This window comes from Strix aluco, chromosome 4 (genome assembly GCF_031877795.1).
Source record: "Strix aluco isolate bStrAlu1 chromosome 4, bStrAlu1.hap1, whole genome shotgun sequence".
NCBI lineage: Eukaryota > Metazoa > Chordata > Aves > Strigiformes > Strigidae > Strix > Strix aluco.
The window spans coordinates 121987681-122010881 of record NC_133934.1 but is presented as its reverse complement, the minus strand read 5'-3'; the positions used below and the strand labels follow the sequence as shown (position 1 = coordinate 122010881).

Genomic DNA, 23201 nt, shown 5'->3' with positions numbered 1-23201 from the left:
GGAGAGTGAGGTGGTGTTTGGAGAGATGGAGGTCTGCTGGGCAAGGTCTTGGATCCACCTCTAATCCAGACAGTGTCCGGTGATGTTCAGTCTGCTCACAATCCACCTACTCACTGAAGAAGCAGGACTTCAGCAAGCATGTTTCTCCACCTGCAGAGATATAAAAATCCTTGTGAAGAGCTAAGCCCTCATTTAGGATTTGTAATAATAGTTAAAAAAACCCCAAACTAACAACCCAGCAATGAAAGCTACTCCCTGCTGTATCCCTTACTGTACATATGTGACATGCTTCAAAATGATGGTGCACTCTTCTTTTGATCCTTTTAGAAATAACTGAGAAGGAGAAAACCAGAAAAAAAAGCCCCAACCCTTTTGTGGAGCCTTCTGTGGAAGTTCAGGAATTTCAACAGAGTGATCTTTTGGCATAAACTGGTTTTTCAAGAGACATTCCCGCCATTATGAATGAAGTAGCAATAGTGAAGGAAGGGTGGCTTCACAAACGAGGTAAGTGTCTCTTCCCTCCAGGACAGTAGACCGACTTTGTGTGGTGATCTGTCCTTTAGCAGCATATCTTCAATAGTCTGTTATTTTCCCGTTCACCCGAATAGGGAATGGCATATAAGGAGCGTGCATGACTTTCTCTCAAGTTTTTGAAGCGCACATATAAGGGGTTTTCTTTGAGTGTGTGCATGTGTGTGTGTTCACCGAAAACTGTGTCAACTGCTTTGAAAATGATAATAAAGATAGCAACTGAAGGAGATGATACTTAAGAGTGTTAAAGGTTAAACTGTAGCAAATTATTTTGATTTATATGGAGGTCTGTAGCTTTTCTGTTTGTGTTAGAAGGTAGGATTGTCTTGACGTGAATCCTCATTTGAACAGTGAAAAATACGCCTGTATTCTGCGAGCAGTGCTGTGCTTTTGCAGAGACTTGCTAGAGAATGTACTGTTTTGTGTCTGAACTGCTCTTGGTACCAGTGTCCTAGACAGGAAGAATAGCCTTGAGTTTGTGCACTCTGTGGATTTCCGTTGTACCACTAATGACATTTGATTTTTACAAAAAGTCTTTATTCTTGACTGGGTGGCAAAACTGAAATAACATAGTCACGTGTACTGTTATGCTTTTTGCATTCTTAAGTGTTTTATCCCCAAAACAGTGGGTTTGGTTTTTTTTGGGGAGGGTAAGGAGGTGTTTGTTTTCAAGCACTACAGCGTTGCTCCTATAAGGTACTTGACTTACCTGTTTCTTTGTATTCTACTATCATTTCTTGGAAAGGAGAGAGCAGTGTTAGGTACTTTCCATAATATCATCATTTTTTTGGACCAAAAACAGATTGTGTGTGCTCCAGCAGTAGGGAAACTTGCATGGTTCTGCAGATTCAGGATTTTTCTGGAGGGTTTGAAACAACTTGCCTGAAGGTGCAGAGGTGTAGCATAATTATTTCTGGAAGAAAATAGAAATACGTTATTGTAACCTTGATGAAGGCTGATGGTTCTTCTGCAACCATAAGAAATTTCTAAGAATTCAGAAAACACGTTGATAATCTGTGTTTTAAAAGGGTGGAAACATATATTTCTAACAGCTGGATACTTGATGTAAAAATGTTTCGATAAAGTTTTTTCCTTTTTTTTTTTTTTGTTCTGGTTTATTTCAGTTAGAAATGCTTTTCCACTCATCATCATAAATAATTTATTCAATAATTCTGGTGTACCCACACTACATTGTTCTGGTAAAGTATTTGAGAATTTTGCTGTGTTTGGATAAAGCAGGAGAAAGAAACACAGAATTATGCTTCCCATTCTCATTTATGAATCTAGAAACTCTTCAAATCAGAGATATGTTTTTAGTTTTAAATTATGGTTTTAGGCTGAGTTTTTTTTTTTTTAACTGTCTATTGTTACAATTCTTTCTGCACTTACCTGTAACTTTAAAAAAAATTATTTTGCTATTTTGACGAGCACTGTACAGAAATCTGGGGGAGAAACATTTAAAAAGTATAAAAATAGAATTGTATCGTCAGGATGATTCAAAGGCAGGTGTGTCTGAAACTTTAAAACAGTCATGTTGTATTTCAAGCTTGTCCGTATTTACTGTTGAGAATTTAATTTTTGCTGTTTCTAGGATTACAATAAAGCTACTTTCAAGGAAGAAGACCTCTGGAGGAGGTCTTAGTAAAAGACGCCCCGATCTGATTTTCTTCTTTTTTTTTTTTTTTTTTTTTTTTTAAAATTACCTTAGAGAAACAGATTATTATCTCTGATGGTTTGCTGATAATATTATGATGAGATTAACTGCTGAACTCATTTCCACTTCCAAAATGTTAGTATCATGTTGTGCATATTTGAGACTACAAATTTGTGCCCAAACACCCAAAGTGTTAAATGTATCTTGACTTTTTTTGGATGCCAGGTTTCCTAATCTTTTTAACCTGTTCCCCAGTGCCTTTTTCCCTTCTCGGTATGTGCGGTGACACCTATTTCATTCTACCTCATTGACTTTGCAACTGTTAATTTGTTGTCCATGCGAGGAGGATTTGAGAAAGCAGTGCTATCTCCCCTTCTCAGCTTGCCAGTGTGTCAGCTCCGTTACTCTCTTGTTTTTTGTAGCTGTTTTGGGATCAGTTGACAAATTCAGTTCTTTTGGCTGGGGGTGCCTGTGGGAGGGAACTGATCCACTTGTGTGTGCATGCGTTTTGTAGAGGTTTGGTTTTTTTTTTAATCATCCACATTTATTGCCAGACCCTATCAGTTTGCTGGCTCTGCAAGATCGAGTGCTTCAACCACAGGATGTTTCCAAAACTGATGTGTGATACTGTGAGCTTCTGAAGTTAAGGCATAAACAGTAATTACTGCAGGGAGGGACTGCTAAAGGAGGATTTTAGATATAGGAAATGTATATTGTTTGTCTTTTGGATCATTTATAAAACCGAAGGTTGCACTGCATGTGTTCTTTAAAGATCCTAGGGCTTTCCACATGCAAATATTTTAAGTAGTGACTGGCTGAACTCCAGATTGGGCAATGATGTTCTCTCTACCTAACGTTCCTCCATAACTTTGGTTGGATATGGTGTCGCTTAGTTCATGTCCTGAGCAGTTGAACAGCATGGCTGTGTGCAGTTAAAAGAGTTGCTACATCTCACCCCAGCAGTGTCTTAATTTTGGTGGTTTTAATGATTTGTGTATGTATAAATCAGGCTGCAAAGTGCTCTGGAGCCCTTCTGGATGGCAGGTGTATATAAGCATAAAGCCGTCATTAGCAGGAGCAGGTGTTTTGGCCTGGCAGGGAAATAGCAGGGCTTTCTAGAATTGTGGGGTTGTTTTCTTCTGTCAGCATGCTTTACATTTCTGTTTTTGTTTCCAAGATTAAAAATACAAATGGAGAAATGAAATTAAACATTGCTGCCTGGCCGAGAGCTCTTGGCAGTTCTGTAAGTCAGTCGCTTGAAGGAAGCTCTACTTCCAGTAGCACAGATGTTTGTTTGTGCAGGGGCCAGAGCCATCTCCATGACATGTCTAACCTCAACCAGGCAGAAATAGAAGAATTCATGAATGAACTTTTTCCCCCCCCTTTTCCCCATTGGCAGCACTGGGTGCTTTTACTCTAATCATAGTGAGGCGATGGACTCTGTGTGAAGACAGAAACAGTAGTTAAAATACTAACCACTTTTTGCATAGCTGCATGGCTGAAGTGTTCCAGCACACACACAGAAAATGGGAAGAAACTCAAACGTGGGGTTGGTGTATTGTATGTGTATGTCCAGAATACGTAGACCCTGGTTGTGTTACATTGAAGGTTTCTTTAGTGGGAAAGGATGGGGTAAGTGGGTTGATGCAGAGGTGCTATAATTGTGATTGGATATGAGGGGGGAAGGAGAAAATTATCTGCCCAAATTGCTACTTTTTGAGTTCTGAGATTACAGGTTTTCTGGATGTATGTCACGAGTATCCTTAATTTTGGTCATTTGCTGTGGAACTTGTTGGATAAAAGACGTATGCCTGAGTGTATTTTATTTACTGATCCATTTTAAAGATCTTATTGGATTTCTTGCATCTTTCTGCTCTGGTCCCTGTTTATAAAGGTTCTTCTATTGTCTTCAGTCTTCATCCTGTGGTTGCCTTTTTTTTTTTTTTTTTTAAGTCTTTCTGCAAAGCTAACAAAAGGGGGATTGTGCGTTTTGATACTCTGTCATCTCTGTCTTCCCTAGTATGTCCGGTTTTCTTATTAGGGCATAAACTCATATGGAAAAAGGAGTCTTTTGGAGGCAGGGAAAGGGGGGGAGGGGAAAAATGTACACTGACATTTAAAAAAGGAAATAGAAATCTTGATTTCTCACTCTGAGAACTCTGAAGCAATTATAAACAGCAGGAGAGACCTGCGTATTCAGCCATTAATATTTAGCAGCAAATGTGGTGCTACTTTTTGCTTTCATTTTTAAGTGGTATATAAACACTGCACAGTAATTTTAACCATGAAAACTAGAACATGTCCTCCAAATGTCAATTTGTGTGGACTTTAGGCAGGTAAAACTATTTGACTGGTTGGGAGTCTGGCTTTCAAGCTGATCAAAATGACTAGAGGTCCTTAAATGAGAAATTGTACAAAAGATACTTACTCCACTTATGGAAATAAAACTAATTTTTTTTTGTTAAAGAATTATTTCTGTAATGGAGTGATACAGATGTCCTAATAAATAACCAGTAGTCCATTGTGATTTGTCTTCCTATAGCTTCATTGCATAAAATGAATGCAGGATCTGTATGTAAAATACAAACCAGGAATTAAATGCTGATTGTTGGTCTTTTAACTTTCTCTATCAGAATAGCACAGACTGTGAACTTTAGCTTTGTTATTTTGAGCACAGGTTCATACTTTCAGTATTCTGTTAGTGTGAATCAAAACAGGATCTTATGAGGTATGACCAGAAGTTAACTTTTTTTTTAAGCCAGTGAGTCTCTTGTGTTCTGTTTCTCCTCACCTCTTCTTTCTTCCTTCTTTTCTGCTCTCACCATGTTCCCTACCTCTTTTTGTATATGTGTGTGTGTGTTTTATTTATTACCTTGGCTTCTGTCTTCCCTGGGAGGTAGCGGTGCACTTTCTTGATGACCTGTGTAGCCAGAACCTTCAAGCTTTTCAGCTTAGTTCATGGATGGTCTGGCTTTAATGGTATTTCAAAGGAGTGGCTGTATCCTTGATACAAAGGATCCTAAGACACATCTGAACTCTGAAGATGCCAGCTAGAGAGGGTACAGCTGCTTCAGAGGAAAAACGGGACAAGAGGAAAGGTAAGAAACAAGATAGGGGCTGAACAAAGAATGGAGGGGGGAAGTTTGTAACAGAGGGAAGGAAGCTGATGCTACTTCCACAGCTGAAGGGTTGGGTTTATAGGGAAATCTGTTGCTCTTCTTATTGGAAACAAAAGATAAGCTGTGTCAGTTTGTGGTTTTTCTTGTGTGTCTCTTTTTCAACACAAGGGGCAATAGTTTTGCAATGCTAGCTCTTGGTTGCTTTCATTTTGCTTGCCCTGTTCTGGGAAAAGGGGATTGGGGAGGAACCAGGAAATTGTCAACCAATAAATCTGACCTCGGTGGTAGGCAAGATGCTAGAGACATTAAGAAAGGATGAGATCACAAAACATCTGGAGAAATATGAGCTGATAATGGCTAGTCAGCTAGACTTTTGGAGAGTAAATCTCATCTGATGGAATTGTTTCTGGAGAGATCATAGGAAACAGGCTGGATCCAGTGTACTGTAAAAAGTCTGATTTAGATGACAGGGAAGTCAGATGCTGAGAATCACCTACTACAGTGTAACTGTACTGTACTACATCTTTGAAAGAGCTAGCGTAGCCTAGAGATTGCTCATCTTCCTTGCACTGAGCAGACTGCCTAAGTTTTTGACCATCTTTGTTACTTTCCAGTGTCCTTTTAGAAGAGTCTTTCTTCCAGAACACAGCTTCACATTTTTGAGGGGTGAAGTCCAAATGTTTCTTTTTTCAGTAAAAATTACTCCCAAAAAATCTATTCCAACATTTTCCTCCACCTTTTTTGCAAAATACTTTCAGTTCTTTAGAGAGGTCATGCTAGGTTAGATGTTCTTCTCTGTGTTTGTAAACTGACTGTCTGGAACTTGCGTATGAGTGGCACCAAACACACTCTCGCTTTGAATGGCAAAGAGGAAGAGCTCAGATGTTGATGTCCACATTATTTTTGTCAGATCTGGAAGTTTACTTTCATATTCTGTTCCATTGTACATCAGAAGCGAAACAAACTAGGTCTCAATTCTATCTCTGAAAGTGGGGTAGCATCATAAATTACTGTTACTTGTTGTTAAAAGAGATTTGAGAGTGAGGGATCTGGGATGTTGCAAGCCCTGTTGAAGTGAGTCTGGGAATGCTTGATAGAGTGGGTCATGCAGAAACTGCCTGCATTGGCTTTGATCCTCTTTTTCATGGTTCCTTCATTTTCGAGAAGGAAAAGGTAGGCCTGTGCAAAAAAAAAAAAAAAAAAGATTGTCCATGTGGTTTTCTGTTCTTTTTTCTCTCAGTAGGCGTATTGAGAAGTCATCAGGTTTGGATTTAGGAAGAAAGAAATACTGAGTGTGCTATTTTGAGGTAAAGAGAGAGCAAGAGAGTAAAGCTTGTGCGTTGTTCTTGCAGGAGTGGTTTTCAGCAAGGTGCTGTGCCATGCATTTTAAATTTGGTGCCTTGTCCTCACTTGAAAATGTCTTTTCCCCTGCAGCCCCTTTGTGGATGCCAGAAGGTTCCTTCGCTTCCATCATTCCCTGCTGGTGCTCCCCCTGCCTAAGCACCATCAGTTGCACTCCTTGCCTGTGCCCACGGCTTCCCCTGCCTAAACTTGCTCTGTGTTAGTGCTCTTACCATCTGAAAAAGCTGGTGAGGACTTTGATGCTTGTAGAGTAGTACATGGTGACATGTAGTGTATATCCTTTTATCCACCACTTCTGTTACTGATAATTGTTTTAAAAATTAGGGTGGGGGTTGGTCTCAGATTCATTTAGGAAACAAACCTTAATATGTATTGGCAAGAGGGATTTGCTTGGCATTTGAACATTTAATTTGAATGCATTTTGAAAGACAGAGCATTGTAAAAAACAAACAAACAACTGTCAGCCTTGTGGGTTTTTTCCCCTTTTATATATTGAAGTAACTGATTTACTAAGGGGGGAAAAAAAGAGTTAAATCTTATTTAAAAAGTCATCTTTGGGGGGGGGGGGAGACAGAGGAGGAATTATTTTCAGATGTATTGTGTTGCAGGTACAATGTGCCTCTTAAAGGGGGAACAAAAACCAGGAAACTATGTGAGGAAAGAGGAAGAAAAAGAATGGAGAAAGAATAGCACCATATTAGGTGTGAAGTAGTGTGCTTCTGTGAGAAATATTTACTGCAACTGAAAGGGGAAATAATGAAGACTGACTTTGAGTGCAGTTGGAAAACATGTTACAGAACTCTGGAATTATTCTCCCACCTCTTCAAGTTGAGCCAAAAATGTGAAAAAGATAGGTGGTCAAACAATATTGTGAAATTTGTCAATTTATTCAAAAGTGCGTGGTTATATTTGAGGACAGCCGAGGTAAACACTCATCACAGACTGTGGGCAAGTCAGTTGTTTTCCTGAGTCTCTTGGGTAAGTCGGGAGAGCGTGTTTTGAAGTGCTGTCCAAAGCCCAGGCCTTTGGTGAACTGCATGTAGAAATACACTTTGGAGTCAGTGGTTCTGTGCATGACTGCAGTGGTATTTCGTGCTAGTACTGAGGCTGAGTGCAGCATCTGAATTGTTCAGGGGCTATCAAATCAGTCTCCTCTGTTTGCGCTTTGCTAGTGTACTCTTAATGAGGACTACAGAACATGTGTGCTGGAGAAGTGGGTTTTGTGTTGGTCATGAACCACATAGCCTTCACAGGAGATACATGTTTTGAGAGGGAGCTCCAGTCATAAAATGGTTTGTTGGAAGGGACCCTTAAAGATCATCTAGTCAACCCCTCTTGCCCTGGCCAGGGACATCTTTCACTGGATCACATTGCTCAAGACCCCATCCAACCTGGCCTTGAACACTTCCAAGAAAGGGGCATCCACAATTTCTCTAAGCAATGTGTTCCAGTGTTTCACCACCCTCATAGGAAAGAATTTTTTCCTTACATATATGTAGTCTGAATCTACTCTCCTATAGGTTAAAACTGTTACCCCTTGTCCTGTCACTGTAGGCCCTGGTAAAAAGCCCCTCTCTGCCTTTCTTATAAGCCTCCTTATATATTGAAAGGCTGCAATAAGGTCTTCCCGGAGCCTTCTCTTCTCAAGGCTGAAGAGCCCCAACTCTCAGCCTTTCTTCATAGGAGAGATCTTCAAGACAAGCATTATTATGCTGATACGAAAGTGTAACTCATGGGGCTGACACTGGTGTTACTTGAGTGGACTTCAGGTGCTGATGGAGGTCATTAGCAATCACTGCTAATTCTCAGATTTTAAATGCAGCCCTTGTGTTTGTGGTGGCTTTATAAATCAGTTGCCACCTGTAGAAGTCACAAGATTTTGAAAGTTTTGCCCCTTTTTCTGAAGCAGAGGAGCTTGCTGATACTCATGATGTAGAGGAAAAACTGGAAAACGTAACCTGAGTGCCGCCTTCACAGTTTAGACTAAGGAGAAGAAAAAGGGCTGTTTGAGATTTTTCATTGGAAGTAATTAAATAGAGAATTTAAAATAATTTATAATGTGTGTTTTTTATTTTTCTGAACTCTTAGCCTTAGCAGTAGACCCTAATATTTCTGCAATCATGTCAAAGGATCTGGGGATCAAGAAATACCTCCTGATTTACACTTCAGAAACCAAGCCATATGAAAGAATAACTTCCGTATTTTCTGCAAGAGGCTCAGTGGGTCTAATGGCTAATAGAAACGTACAAATGAAACTATATTTGAAACTATATGCTTTTTTATCCATCAAACTCCGGTTAAACTAAATCTCAAGATTTAAGAGAAAAAATACTTATTTAAAATTTTTGCCATGTGTTTCCATATGAGCCTTTGTACATGCCATATTACGGCTGCCAGTGTAATGCTGCCTTGTTCAGAATCATGTAGTTACAGTGGTGTGGAAAATATTTGCACTAAGTAGGGTTTATGCACTGAAATACAAGGGTGCACACTATTTTGTATATTCTTGCCATTATGCCTAAGTTGGAGCTTCACAGTTGGAGTATCAGTAAGAAGTTACACCCTTGGACAAACCTGTTAAGCAGTTCAAAATCCATTGTCAGGCCTCCTCATAGCTGCAAATGAAAGGTAGTGGGAATACCACCTTTCATTTGCTGGTTGTTTTTCAGGGGCTTCCAGGCACAGATTGTCTGGACTAGTCTTTTTTTGTGTGTCATACATATCCCTGCCCCTGTCTGTCTTCTGTAAACCATCTATAAGTAGCAGTCAGTTAACTAAATTAAAGTGTTTTCTCTGTAGTGCAGATGTTTGGGGCTTTTGTTTTTTTTAATTTTTAACTTTTGATCATGCAGTCTCCTTCCTCTCCTATCCTCAGTAAGTAGAAATGAAATTTTGGGAACGCTAAGAGAAGAGAAGGCATTTATTTCTTAATTCAAGACTTGACTTAAATGCGTAGTTACATAGGTTTCGCGACATTATATGTTTATTATTCCACTGCAAATTTATACACGGAGCAGACTAGAATCCAGTTTTGATAATCTATGGTGACAGTGCTGGTTGTGGGACTTGGAAGTAGTTTTATAGGTGGAAATGGATTTCTGGACATAGGATATGAATCCTTTGCCACTATAAATTCAGTAATCAAATTATTCTGTGGTAAATGTTCTTTGTGCTGCTCTGGCAGTGTCTTGAGAAGACCCTGCTTTAGATTGGGAGGTTAAATGCCACTAATCATCATGGCTTTTTCATCAATAATTTTTTTAAAAAAAGAAATCTTGCTTTTTTTACATGGTTGTTAATAGGAGAATGGTTTTGCTGCTTTAATACTGCCTTTGGTGATATGTTTCAGACAGTGAAGGAGTAGGATAGTAGTTGACTTTTTCAACTTGAAATTTTCCTTGCATCAGAGATCATTGTAGTTCTAGGTCGTCTTTTCTGCTACAGATAGATTTTTACTATAGCACGAACATTTGAAGGTATATAACTGATGTATCTCCGGGTGTGGAAGTCAAAGTTGCCTTGTTACTTGCATGATAGGAAAAGTATTTATTCTAAAAAAAGAATTAGGGAAAAATTACTTTTTCATAAGTGGAAAATCACTGCAAACTTGCCAGCAACATCCTTCAGCTGACTTGCAGAGATATTGCCCATTGAACACTATTGTGACAGCTTGTATCTGTCGTTTTCGCTGAAGTTCAGCCTGTAAAGTCAAGATATCTTGATCTGAGAGATGGGAAGATAGTTAAATTACATCATCATGGAAGAATACCAGCATACTTAGCTTTAAAGCCATTCAAGACTACATTGGCACCCCTTTGTTATACAGTGTAGCTGAAAACGAACTGCAGCAATAATGAACCAATCCATCTAAATCACAGCAGCTGAACAACTGACTGTTCTATCTCAAAATGCAAATGCCTTGTGCAGAATGGATTTAATTGTAAATGTTTGCTTAGTAGGGAATATGAGCCTTTTAGTTTGTGACAATAATCGTGAATACAAAGACCCACTGAATTTTAGGGTTTACATAGCTTGTCCCTGTTCTCATAACAATATTTCAAAGTCAGTTTTTTAAAATGTACCATTTGGCTTTTTTCTAGCCCATGAATAGAACTCTAAATGCCCAATCTCTAAGTGGTGTTTCGAAAACTGAAAGATAAATTTAGCTCTATGTATTTAGATCAGGCAGGATTTTCTGTTGTATTTCTTTCAAATCTATGTTAGGGCTTTTATATAGCTTCAGATAATAAGAGGAAAAAGTGCTGACTTTCAGAGCTTGGATTTTTTTTGCAGTGCAGAAATGCCGAGTGTAAGTTAGAGTATTAGTATTTTCTTTGAGGTTCTAGTAAGGTGTCTCTCAAACAATTAAACCGTTACTGTTAGGAATTTCTTTTCTAGTAAAATAACCAACCCCAACCCCCCCTGCCCCCCAACTCCCCAGTATTAAAATTTCAATTCTTTGTTAAATTCTTGAAACCTGACTGCTGAATGCAACCTATGAGGATGAATCTCTGTCACCCACTGGAATGAATTAAAATAAAATAGCATTGTCATTTTTAGGGGAAAGGAAAAATCTTACTGAGCTTCACTAGTAAAAAGAGAGAAAGCAGAAATACCTTACTCCAGGCTGTTCCTAGGTATCTTTCTGTGTAAGTAAAGACAGATAAAACTTTGAAAAAACAAACAAACACACACACACAGGTTTATGCTCCTGTTGGCATTTTGTGTGTTCTTTAATAGCGTTCACATGTGGATTAGTCTTTCTGAAAAAAAGGCGACCGAGCCCCCTGAAGAATAGGCCTTTGTGACACTGGAGAAGTTTACTGTGCCAAAGTTATGGTAAGAATTTGTAAATTTTGGCTGCTAGAGTACTTCCTTCCCCTGCTATGTTTTTAATGTTGGAAACTTGTAAGTGTGGAATAGAGGGTGTTGGGTTTTGTTTTTTTTTTTTTTAATGACAATGCAAACATTCATTTCACAAACTAAACCGACTGTTCGCATGACGCTGCTGGCTGTATATAAACACCCTGTTGATCTTGTTCTGCCGAAGTCTTCGCTGGGCTTCCTGAGTCACACAGAAATGCTCCGCTGCTCTTTTTGGGGCTGTACTGTGGACTTAGCCTGTATCTGCTCAGATTTAGTTTGCCAAATTAATGTCCCTGAAAGAAATGTTTTTACTTGGAACAGGGCCCTCAAAGCTGGGATGTTTTTCTATGTGTCTTTTTCTCTGTGTGTTTAAAATATTTCTTTCTGCTATCTCGGGAATGGTTTTTGTTTTGCCTGTATTCCTCGGATAAAGCTGAACCTGTCGGGGAGATGTTTAGTATTCCTTAGTTGCAGAACTGTCTTCCTCTTACATACGATGTTGTTTCTTCACGTGGATTTTAGATGAGTGTTTTAGTTTGTGGGTAAGCAAAATAGCTTGGGATGAGAAGGCCATGTAGAGCACAGAGGGCCGAGAGGACGCTGGTAGCCACACTGCCAGGTGAGCCTTCCCGGCGGCCTGGGACGTGGCGATGAGCAGTACAACACAGTTGACTTCACAGGGGTTTTCTGGAGTAACCAAGGGCACAATTTGAGTCCAAGGCTAGACTGTCATGGTGACAAAATATTTAGAAAACATTTTCTTGCTTGAAACAAAAGCTTGGATTGTGCAACATGAAGTACCGTCCCAGTGTAATAAACGATGTTGTGTATTTTTAAAGGGTTCTCTGTGTTCCCTGACTGTCAGCTCTTGCCAGATTCAGCATGTTCAGGTAAAATGAGGCATTTTTCCTCTGGACAGTTGCCTTTACAAGCTGGGGTAATTCTTCCCCTTTACACAGTGGGGTTGCAAAGGTGTAGCAGCCAAATTTGGCCTCGCATTTTGAACACAGTGGACATCCCTGTTAAAGACAGATGCAATGGAGCAGCTTCCTTTCAGCCAAGGTGGCTCAGCTGCATTAAGAGCAGTTGCTTAAAACTTACACCTTGTCATTGGCATAGACTGATGTGATCCTGAGCGAGCTCTAGGACTAGACTTGGTGATTGCTTTTATTGGGTTAGAACATGCTGTTCTTGCTGCAGTAGGAACCTTTTGTACTGTAGGTGTTTCATCCTTCCATAATAACTGCTGTAACTTTTTTTTTTTTTTTTAATGCCTGAGGTTTTGAGATGTCCCAGCCTTACTGATATCTACTCTCTGACTTGAAAGGAAGCCGGAGGTCTAAAGTGGCTGTAGTAGATAGTTCACTGGGAATCAACAAAATGATTTTAAGATGAACAAACCTGTGATAACTTGAGTGAAGACTACTAGCTAGCCGTGTACAATTTAGTTCAGCATAACTGCACCATTTGGAGTTAATGCATTTTTTCCCAGTCTAGTCTGTGTTTCCTGGGTAATACCAGTTGTAATTTCGGAGAAAAGCATGATTTTACATGTATACCGCCTTCTCTGCTTAGAGCAGCAGGTGGCCAGATTTCTTTCTGAAATAGTGACTTGTCTCAGCTCTACAGCAATATAACCAGACTGTCTGCAGAGACTGTATTTTTTGATCCTCGAAGAAGTTGATGTTTTCAAAGTTGCTGTAGTTGTTGGAGTATACTGTTATTCATGAAAATGGAAAACAAGAGCAAAACATGGAGAGGGGGAATATACTTTTCTAAGGTTTGCATCATCTTGCATCTTTGTATGCTTGGCATGTAACCTCGTCCCATTCAGAGTGCTGCTCTGAACAGGGCAGAGCTCGTTCTTTGGGCGGCTGCTTTGTTGCTATCTATTAGTTCCTCTGTTGCATTGAGCTGCAAAACCAGCTGCTTTTGCTTTTCATACCTATTTTTACCATCTCTAATTTGCTATTAAGATGTTAACTTCTGCCTCCAGTTAGCCTAGCATGTCTCTATACTGTGACTACAACATGGGGCAAGCAAGCACTTCTGTGCTTTCTCTTGTGTTACCCTTTCACACTTGGGAAATAGTCCCTGTAAACAGCTGCTTTATTATCCTCTTTTAAAAGCTCTCGCTCCTTGTGTTGCTTATAAAAGGCCTTGATGAACTTGCAGTGCATGTATACTGAGACTGCTGTTCACTGCGATGCCCAGTATTGGTCCCCCTTTTTTTGTGTGTTTATCTGTCTGACTTTCTGTTTTCCCTCTCCTGTGACAGTAACTCTGCAAAACAGGGACTGTCTCATTGTTTTATTTGTTCAGCAGGTGGCTCAGCCTCAGATGTGTATCTGAAGTTGCAGTGTACTGCAGTAATACAAATCATTATGTTATAGAAAGCTGTATCTAAAATAAGAAAAAAAAGAGATCAGATTTACTGTTACAAGTTTTATATATTTTTAAGGCTTTTTTTTTGGTGGGGTTTTTTGTGTGAATCCTCTGACAGGTTACTGTCAGGAATGTGCAAAAATTAGTATATATGAAGTTTTCTACCCATTTTAAGGAGTCCTTTCCAGGGGAAAGCTTTCTTCTCAGCAGCTGTTCCAGGCTGCTAGGAATGGGCTACTTCACAACAGCTCTTGTTGGTGTCTTGAAGAGGTTTGTTTACTCCTGTGACTTGACTGGGTGTGCTTATGGCAAAACCTCATGTTTCTGGAGACTCTTCTCTTTTCAGGCACCATTTTAGAAGTGGAATAACACACAACAGGATGTGTGGTTGTAGATACACATTCACGCTTCAGAGGCTATGCATACCTTTTTGACCATGTACAATCCTGTGCTATTTCTCTCATCATTCATGTGGTGAAATAAAACATGGAGAAACACAGAATTCATTTCTCCTTTTTATGACCAGTACACACACAGAATGTTTATTGATATTCACCTTTCTGCTGACTCTTACAGTCCTCAAACCAGTTACTGGAGGCAAGGAGATTAAAATGAGGGCACATGGCCAAGCAGACTTGGTTTTGTTCCTCGAATTTGATTTGAAAGTTGCAGTTTGATAAAGTTGCATTTGTTCTATTTTTTGCCTTTGTATTTTTATAATTCTCCTGAATTACCTACATGTACTATTAGTGTTAGGATTTCTTTTGTAGCATTTTGAATGGCCCTGCTTTGAGTGGATGATTAGGCTAGATCACCTCTAATGGCTCCTTTCAGCATATTCTGTGATTCTTGACTGGTTTGATATTGGGAATCTCATGTAAAGTCCAGCCTGATTTTGAAGGAGAATAACAACCCCATTTGTAGAGGTGTTTGGTTTTAGTTTTGATACTCCTTGTGGTGGCCGTCAAACAGAAAATAAATAGCAATTCCTCTGTTGTCAACAGGCCTTTTAATTTTTCAGTGTTGGCTGATCTGTTCAAATACAGAAGTTGGGATTTTTCAAGGAAAAGGTTCAAAACATGGAATAATAAACAAGCCCCGCTAATTTACTACTTTTTGTTAGTGTTCTGGGTCTGTGCTTTGGAACCAAAAGTTGCTTTTTGCTTTAATTACTATAATGTCTGGTTTACTAAGATTGCTACGTAGCTGTGAAGATGTCAGGAGTTTTGCTTTCATTTGGTTGGTTGGCTGTTGTTGCTGTGAAGCTTGCTGTCAGAAAGTAGAAAAGTTTCTAACCTCATCCCAGCCTTTCTCCTTCACCCTTTTGTAGTCCTGGTGTAAAAGAAGGGGGAGAAATAGGGGTAGCAGGATGTGTGGTGGGGCTAGCTCTGTTCTTTCTGGTCCTCTCCAAGCAAGGCTTCAGTTATTTTTTTTGTCGCTGATAGAAGTTAAATTAGGTGCTTTGATGGTCGCCTTCAGCAATAGCTGTTTGGCTACAGCTCCTTGAGACTCTGACCGTGGCAGAGGTGTGCTTTAGATTCACATTGTGTTGCTGGTGGCTGAAGTTTACAGCAACAGCCTGTTATAATAGCAGAGTTCTGGGCCATAAGGTCCAGTTTATCAGCAGCGATTGACCGGATAGTCTACTGATAGCAGAGGTGACCTGGAAGCTGCGCATGGCTGATCTGGTGCCCTCAGCTAGCACCAACTCACAAATTTCTTCCTTTGTCCCAATCGGTATAGTGACAGTGTCCTCCATCAAGGCCCGTTCATGATGGTTTAGTAGCAGTCTGTCATCCTTTGGCCGTTATGATGAGCAGCCACCTTTTGAAGTCAGACTTGATAAACCAGGTTATCCGTAGGGTCATGGATCTCTGCTGTTTGTTCCAGGGTAATAGTCAGCTCACATAGTTGACATTAAATGCTGCTTTATGAATGCCCTGAAGTTGTAGAAGCTTATTTCACAACTGGTGCTCTGGATGGCTGCAACTGGAGTCCCAAAGGACAGAGTAAATTTTGGACCTGATGTGCCATTTCACTTAGAAAAGAGAGCCTTTGAGGACAGGGTTGAAGTCTGGCTCAGCCAGAAATGGGAAACCTTGAGCATTCTCCAGCCTCTGGAATTTGTTTTATCTGAGACTGTTGTGTGAAGTCTGGAGCCAAGGTCTCCATATGAAACTACATCAGATCTGTGTTTAGATCTGTGTCTGAAATAAGATAGCTGTAGTTCCAAAGGGATTTTTTAATTTCTTACTGTTTTATAACCTCAAATCTCCAGAACCAGGGGGATTCTTGCAGGATGCGTGTCTAATACCAGCTTTCTATTAAAACTTTCACTAATTATTTTAAAATTGTACTTACAACCTGCCATGGATTTTTAAAAATTTTTCTACTTTGAAAATTTGGTATGTCTTCTGTCCTCTTCCCACAGTACCAGGATAGTGCTGACTGTTTTGGAAATTGTTTTCTTTGTTGAGATTTGGACTTCTGAATGCAAACAATGCCTCCATCTGATACCCTCTTCCACTTTTGCTGGGCTGGAGATGGTGTTAATAAAAGGTGTAGGCATTCCCCAATCCTTGTTGCCCAAGGGAGATTGGTAGGTCAGTCAAACTGAAGGCAGAGCATCTAGAAGCTGAAGAGGTGGCTGGTGTATTAGAGTACTGTCCTGGAACCGAGAATCGAAGCCAGTCGTCCCCTGTTCTGCCACAAACTTCCTCCTATATGATCATCTCAGATAAGGTTATTTTTATCTCTCTGTGCCCCAGTTCCCTATCTGTAAAATGGTGATAACAGCACTTCCCTACTTCACAGGGATGTTGTGAGGACAAATGCAGCTCAGGCTGTGGGGCTCTTGGATACTGTGGTAACTGGGAGCACAGTTGGAAGAAGGGAAATGTTCCACATAAAAGCTTTCTGTTCTTTAAGCCCAGTGGTAGCTTACAGCTCTGATGTGAGTGTGGCTTCCACTGATGTCATGGCTTGACTGGTGCCATGTCTTTTCTCTGAATGTTTCCTTGCTCTCTACTGCCTGCATACCAGCAAAGCACTTAACGTCCTTGCTAAATGCTATTGTTTGCATCCTTGGCTGCAGGCTCTGAGAGCCCAAGAGCCTGGGTGAGACTTGCTACTCCTGTGTTTGCCAGCGTGGGCTGCTCACAGTGACTGAATGGAGTATGTGCTTCTGGCAACAGCCACCCAGTGCATTTCAGAGACTCACTCAGACCCTGGAAGGAGTTAAAAATACGTATGAATGGATTTTCACTTGCGAAATTCAAACTACTGTAGCAGTTACTCTGAGCAAGCCGTGCGTGGACTGCAGTCTGACCAGAAGAAAGCAATTGTCCTTGACATAACTGGTTAAATTTCATAGAAACCACATCCTTTGTGTTGCCACTGACAACATAACATTCCTTAACGTTTGATTTCAAGCGGTGCTTTATTACCCAGCTGTACATGCAAACATACTTTCTTCGGAAGAATTTCTGTCCAGAGACACCACAGAAGAGTGCAAACCTCTTTCCGTTTTAACGTGGGCTTCGTAGTACTTGTTTATATATAGTACAACCAGGTAAGAGACAGGAAACCTATCTGCTTTACATTTACATTGTCACATGTCCAGAGGGAAGGCTGCTGTGAGTTGAATATTTGTTCAATCAAATCTTGCTCATGCAAATTGAAGTGTGTATTTGGGGAGCTTTTTGGGCCAGGAGGTAGGAGTGTACTTTGTTTATTGCTTGCTCCTTGAAACATGTGGCTCATGTCATCTTCCTTGTTCACCTGCTTTGATAAATTCTATATTTAGTTGTGTCTGCCCATCCACTTGAACAGGACAAAAATAACTTCAGTGTAATCCATCCTCTCTGTCCTTTCCTCTCCACCCCCTCCCTCCCCTTTCCTGCTGCTGGGTTTAGGGCATTCAGTTGTTTGGGAAGTGGTGGATTTTTTGTTTGTTTTGCTTTGTTTCCTTACAAGTAGTGTTGGAGGACAGGAGAAAGCATTTATAACCTGCAATAAAATTGTTGTGAAGAGTATGCAAACTGTCAGAAACACTTCCTCCTCTCTTACAACATTTGCTGAGGGGTCAGAGTGTGTGCAGAGTGCGTGGAGGGAGGTGGAGCAGAGGTTGGGAAATGACTTGCATGTGGCATACATACATCTGTCTGACAAAAAGCCAACCGTGCCAGGGGATAAATGGACAAACAAATAGTGTTTCTGTTCTGAACTCAGAGGTTGAACCTAAAGTTTGCGCAGGAGCAGTTCTTCAGATAAATTTCCAATGGACCTTGACTCCTGTTGTGCAAACATGTAGTAGCTAGCACAGAGGAGACTGCGCTCTAAATCCCAGGTTGGGAGAGGATCTACGCACAGGCTTGTACTTTCCACAGCTTCTCCTGTGTCCCACGATGGGCATATATATATATACACTGTCATAAAGTCTGACACAAATCAACACTGGCCAAAACCTTCAGAAGTATTTTAGCACTTAACCTCTTGATTTTAGCATGAATTAAACACAAAATTAGTTAAACGCTTTTGTTAATCTAGCTGTGGGTGTTGACTGTTTTTTATCTGCGGATTGGATAAAGAATGTCCACTGAATTCACCAAAATGTTTGCTGCCTATGATATCTGAAATATTATTGTCTTCCACTATTAAGCTGATAGGAATTTGAGGGAAACTATTGTTTTGGTGAAACTGCTTTGAGATACAGCCTGCCAAGTTTTTGTATCTTGAGCTGAGTCTTGGGTATGTTGTTGTTCCTGACAGACACAATGTCTGGAGATGCAGGGGGGAGTGTTTGTTCCCACAAAAAACATCATGTTTTGGAACTTCACTGATTTTTAGGTTGTGTTAAAGGTGGTGATGAGGAGCAGAAGGGTTGAGGGAAAACCCTTAATTGTTGCCTAACAGAATTCAAGTTGTTTCTTGACAAAATTTTCCATTCAGCATCTGCTTTTCAAAAGAAAGTGAGAATTTTTTTTTTCTTATTTTTGCATTCATAGAATTGCTGCAGGACAGGAAGAAGAATTGGTTTTGAAAACTGGTCACAATTTTAAAGATTAAAATTCTCCTTTCTTCCTCCTCTTTTGCCTGTGTGCCGATGAAAGCCTGAGCCCCATGGCAGTGTCAGGGTGGCAGTGCTGCCCCGTTTCGACTTGCAGCACCCTGGGTGACACAGGTGTGAAAGACAGCTAATTGGAGGACACCAGATCAGGTAGATCCTTCTGCGACGTGAAGTGTGTTGGGCAGTTCAGTGGAACCACTAACCAAACCTGGCTTTCACTTAGGAGCCTAAGTTCTGGTTTGAATTTGTAACAGGACTCGCTACTGGAGCCTGCCTTGCCACCTCACCTCTGTGGGGTGGCATCCGACTGTCTTGGCCCCAGTGCTCAGTCCTGCCTTTTAAAGCAAATGGTGCTTTAGTTTTTAGGAACACTAATTCCTTACTTCGCAAGCAAAAATACGCGCCCTGGGTGTTTGAAAAGGAGTGGGCCCTGAATTGACAGTGCACTTCTTATGCTTCCAGGCATAGTGTAGTCCTGTTAGTAGTCTGGGTTGCTGCGACGGTACCGGGCAGGCCAGGCTGCCTCACAGGCATCTGCTGCTCTGCCTATTGAGTCAAGTCAATATCCTCAAAACTGCAATGATGGATTACGCCTGTCACGGTTTACAGAATTTTGTCTTGTGTGTTTAATAAAAGAAAACAGATTCTAATGCTTATTATTTCTGAAGTCCAATACGTCTGAACTAAAGCTCAGTGTATGCAAGACAAACTATGCTTTAATTTTACAATTGTCTGATGGGACTTTGCGATTTATTTGTTGTTACTTCCTTAATGATGTTGCAGTCAGAGGCACTGTTTTGCTAAATGTTGTGTAAAAAGTAAATTGTAGCACAGCAGATGTTGGTATTTGGATGGATGTCGGTGCAATGGGGGGACAGCAACAGTCATCTCTGTCAGCTGTCTTCAGTCTCGGCAGGCCTGCTGCGTGGTTACTTTGGTGTGTAAAAACAGCTCGTTTTGCAACTGGGAAGTTTGGCATTACATTTGGCACTGAGCCATGTAACTGGGTTAACACAAGTGTTTATCCAGCGATTTTCTCAAAATTGGTAAGTTGGAGAAAATGTTTATTAAACTTCAGTACAAAGGAAAGGGGAAATATGGATGGATCTGTTGTTTTCAAAAGGCACTGATGTTTCTGACGCTAAATCCCATTTTTTAAATTTTATTTCCCCCACCCCTGTCTGTCTTTTGCTGTTCCATCATCAGCCTTTTTGCAGCTTACTGTTTACAGTTTCCCTTTTAAAAATTAAAACCGGGAAGCATACCTGATGAAGTGCAAAGTATATAGAGTGTCATAACTCTTTCTCTCCATCCTGTATGCTGTCATGAATTATGTGCAAAGAATTGAGGACTGCAAATGAAGCTATTTAATTACCGCTTCCCTGTTTGGTAGAAATTCTAACTGCAGCATGGAACAGGAGCTCAGATCTGCAGAGCAGTTGATTTTTGTGTAATAAATTACTGTAAACTTTACCTTGGGTTAAGTACAAGAATCCCTGCAGACCATCAAGAATTTTTCATAGAACTCCTGTCAATATTGGACATACTTCTTTATGGAAATAGCAATTTGGACTGAATTTTTAGTAAGGAAAGGCAGGAGAAAGCGGTAGTTTTGCAAAACGGCAGCAATTTCAATCAGATTTTATACCTGAAACTGGGAACCTGTTGATTTACGGTTCATTGTGAAACTTCATCATAATGGAGACGTTTAGTTTGGATTCATTTCTCTAATCCATTTTAATCTTGTACTGCCCCTGTGATTAAATAACTAAATGTCTTCATTGCTTAAAAAGGGCTCCATTTCTTTTGGAAAAGGGAAGATTATTAAACTAGGAAATCTGGATTCTCTTGTGAGGGGAAGAAAAGCGTGTAGAAAAACGTATTCTCCAACCAGTGATGGTGACCCGGGAGTGGACTTGTGCTTAGTTAATGTTGCAGTTGAACTGCAATTTTATTACCAAATATATTGCCAGGACGGTAATTTTCATGTGGGTCCTTTGTTCTCACTTTTTTTTCTTAAAAAAAGGAGAGGGTGTTACCTGTACTTCCAATTTCTATACCCAAGCATGGCTTCGTTTTTAGAAAACTGTAATTTGCGACAAGGTCTGCCCACTGCAAAGATCCATTTATTATGCTGTGGATAAATGAAAATTACAGATTAGCCACTGCAAGTGCACAGTGATGGCTTTTTGGAAACTTTTTTTTGTCTGTTAGCTTGATACTGAAACTGTAATCCTAGTGTTAAAGTGGTTTTCTCACAGTATGGAGGGGGAGGGGGAAATAAATGCATGAAAGCATTAATTTGGGAATAATCTAAACTTTATAGCTTCCCCAAACCAGAGGGTGGGCTGAGTTTCATGGCCAGCCTGACTTTTGGAAGATTTCACTGTGAGCGTTGGCTCTGCCTGTGAAGGAGCGGGGTCAGTGCAGCGATGTCATGTGCTGATAGCCAGGCTCTGCATTAGCTCTGTTTAACGTACGTACGTACGTGTGTGTGTATTTAAAGGATGTAGCTTCGCTATTTGAACTTGCTCAGATTTGGCCATGTTTCAAGAATGAGGTTCTGAATGGGGAGCAATGCTCTCCCTGTGTGCTGGGCACAACCTGCCCTTCCAGCTGTGTCCCTGTTGCTGCTGGGATGGGACCAGGACCAGGACCAGGACTGATGATGGCCACAGGCCCAGCTGGCATGGCCTGGGGTGAGGGTCAGGCTGCCACCTCTCCCTGCCCTGCCTGTGCTCTCAGCAGCCCAGTGCCTTCCCCGTGTGCCCAGCAGAGACCCAGCACTGGGGACACACCCCGGCTTGTCCCTTTGCCAGCATCCTCTTCTCTGATGCAGCAGACTCAAGCAATAATTGTGGTAGCCACATCTTGGCTCTTGTCTACCACACTCTTCCCCCTCCACAAGGTGCCTCTGTCCTCCCCCCCTTCTCCTCCTGCTCCCCTCCTGCCTTGCTGCCAGCAGCAGCAGGGTTTTCAGGGTGGCCTGGCTTGGTTTGACCCCTGGGGCAGCAGAGGAGCCCCTAGCAGCTGCCGCCTGAGCTGATAGCATCAGATCAGGGACCAGTGGAAGAAAATGCTGTAACCAGAGCATGCGCTAAGCATTGAACACAAAGCAGGGTTTGCATGCAGGGTTTTCTGTACGTGTGCATGTACCTTCCTTTGCAGAAGTCCCTGAGGCATGAACGTGGCCCCAGGTGACCTTCTTCAGGAACATTACCCCAGGTGACCTGTAGGTTTTTCTCTTGTTTTTTCTTTTTTATTTTTTTTTTTTAATAAACAGCAAAAACCAACTCATATGAGTTTAAAGCTTTATTTATAGCTTTCTGATGTTCTCACGCCTAAAGTGTGGGAATCTAACTCTCCTGGACAGCTGCTGTAGTTGTTGCAAGTTCTACAGACCTGAAGGGTAGCTGTAACCCAGCTAGGCAAGGGATGTGTTTTGGTGTTTCTTTTGCTTCTGTTCTTTGGGGACATGCTAGTAAGAGTGGGAAGATGAACTACAGAGAGCAGACTGTGCTCAGTTACGGGACAGGGCTTTTAGGACTGAGGTGTTAGAGGGGGTGTGCATGGTGAGGAGCAGTTGCGTGGTGTGCTGTTCTGTGCTTGGAAAATCAGGTGCAGAGGAAAGGTGCGGCTGATGCAGCAGTCCCTGACCTCTGCAGATCCGGTGGGACAAGTACCAGGTTTGATGCCCATGGAAACTAGTGTCAGTTTAGGGTTGGCTGGGGGTGGAGGGTGATGTTTGGTTTTCCCCTGGGAATAGGAGCAGTTTTAAAAGAGGAGATTGGAATTTTTGCCATGTCTTCTCAAAATGACGGTATAGGGCACTGCAGGCTGGAAAGTGTAATTCAAGCTTCCACCTTCCTGTGCCCATCTGCTTTTTGCTTCTGTGTGGTGTATACCTTTCATTTTTCATGCTTTTTAAAAAATGAAAAGTGGCTTTAACATACCAAGATGCTGTTGCAACATGAAAATCAATTCACGGTAACAATATCAAGGTAGGTGGGTCTTTATTCAGTCCTTGTTCAGGTGAGTCTTTATTTCATTCCTCCTTGTGTAAGAAACAGATTTTCATGTGACTGGCTGGAATGCATCTCTCCTGGAGCTTGGAGCTGTTAGGGAGAGGTATGATGAGCTTACTATAATAGATGACTTTGGGGTTCAAAAAATAATAGCCATGATTATATGTATGTGGTTTTAGTAGTACATACAT

The 23201-nt window shown here is 40.9% G+C and overlaps 1 protein-coding gene across 5 annotated transcripts in view; it reads left to right on the top strand.

Moving 5' to 3' along the window:
- AKT1 (AKT serine/threonine kinase 1) overlaps positions 1 to 23201 on the top strand; it is a 76327-nt gene that overhangs the window by 6903 nt on the left and 46223 nt on the right. For all 5 annotated transcript variants that reach the window (XM_074820895.1, XM_074820893.1, XM_074820891.1 and 2 more), the window contains one exon: positions 328 to 504. In XM_074820895.1, the coding sequence (XP_074676996.1) occupies positions 459 to 504 (46 nt within the window). In that variant the 5' untranslated portion in view covers positions 328 to 458. The remainder of the gene's footprint in view (positions 1 to 327; positions 505 to 23201) is intronic.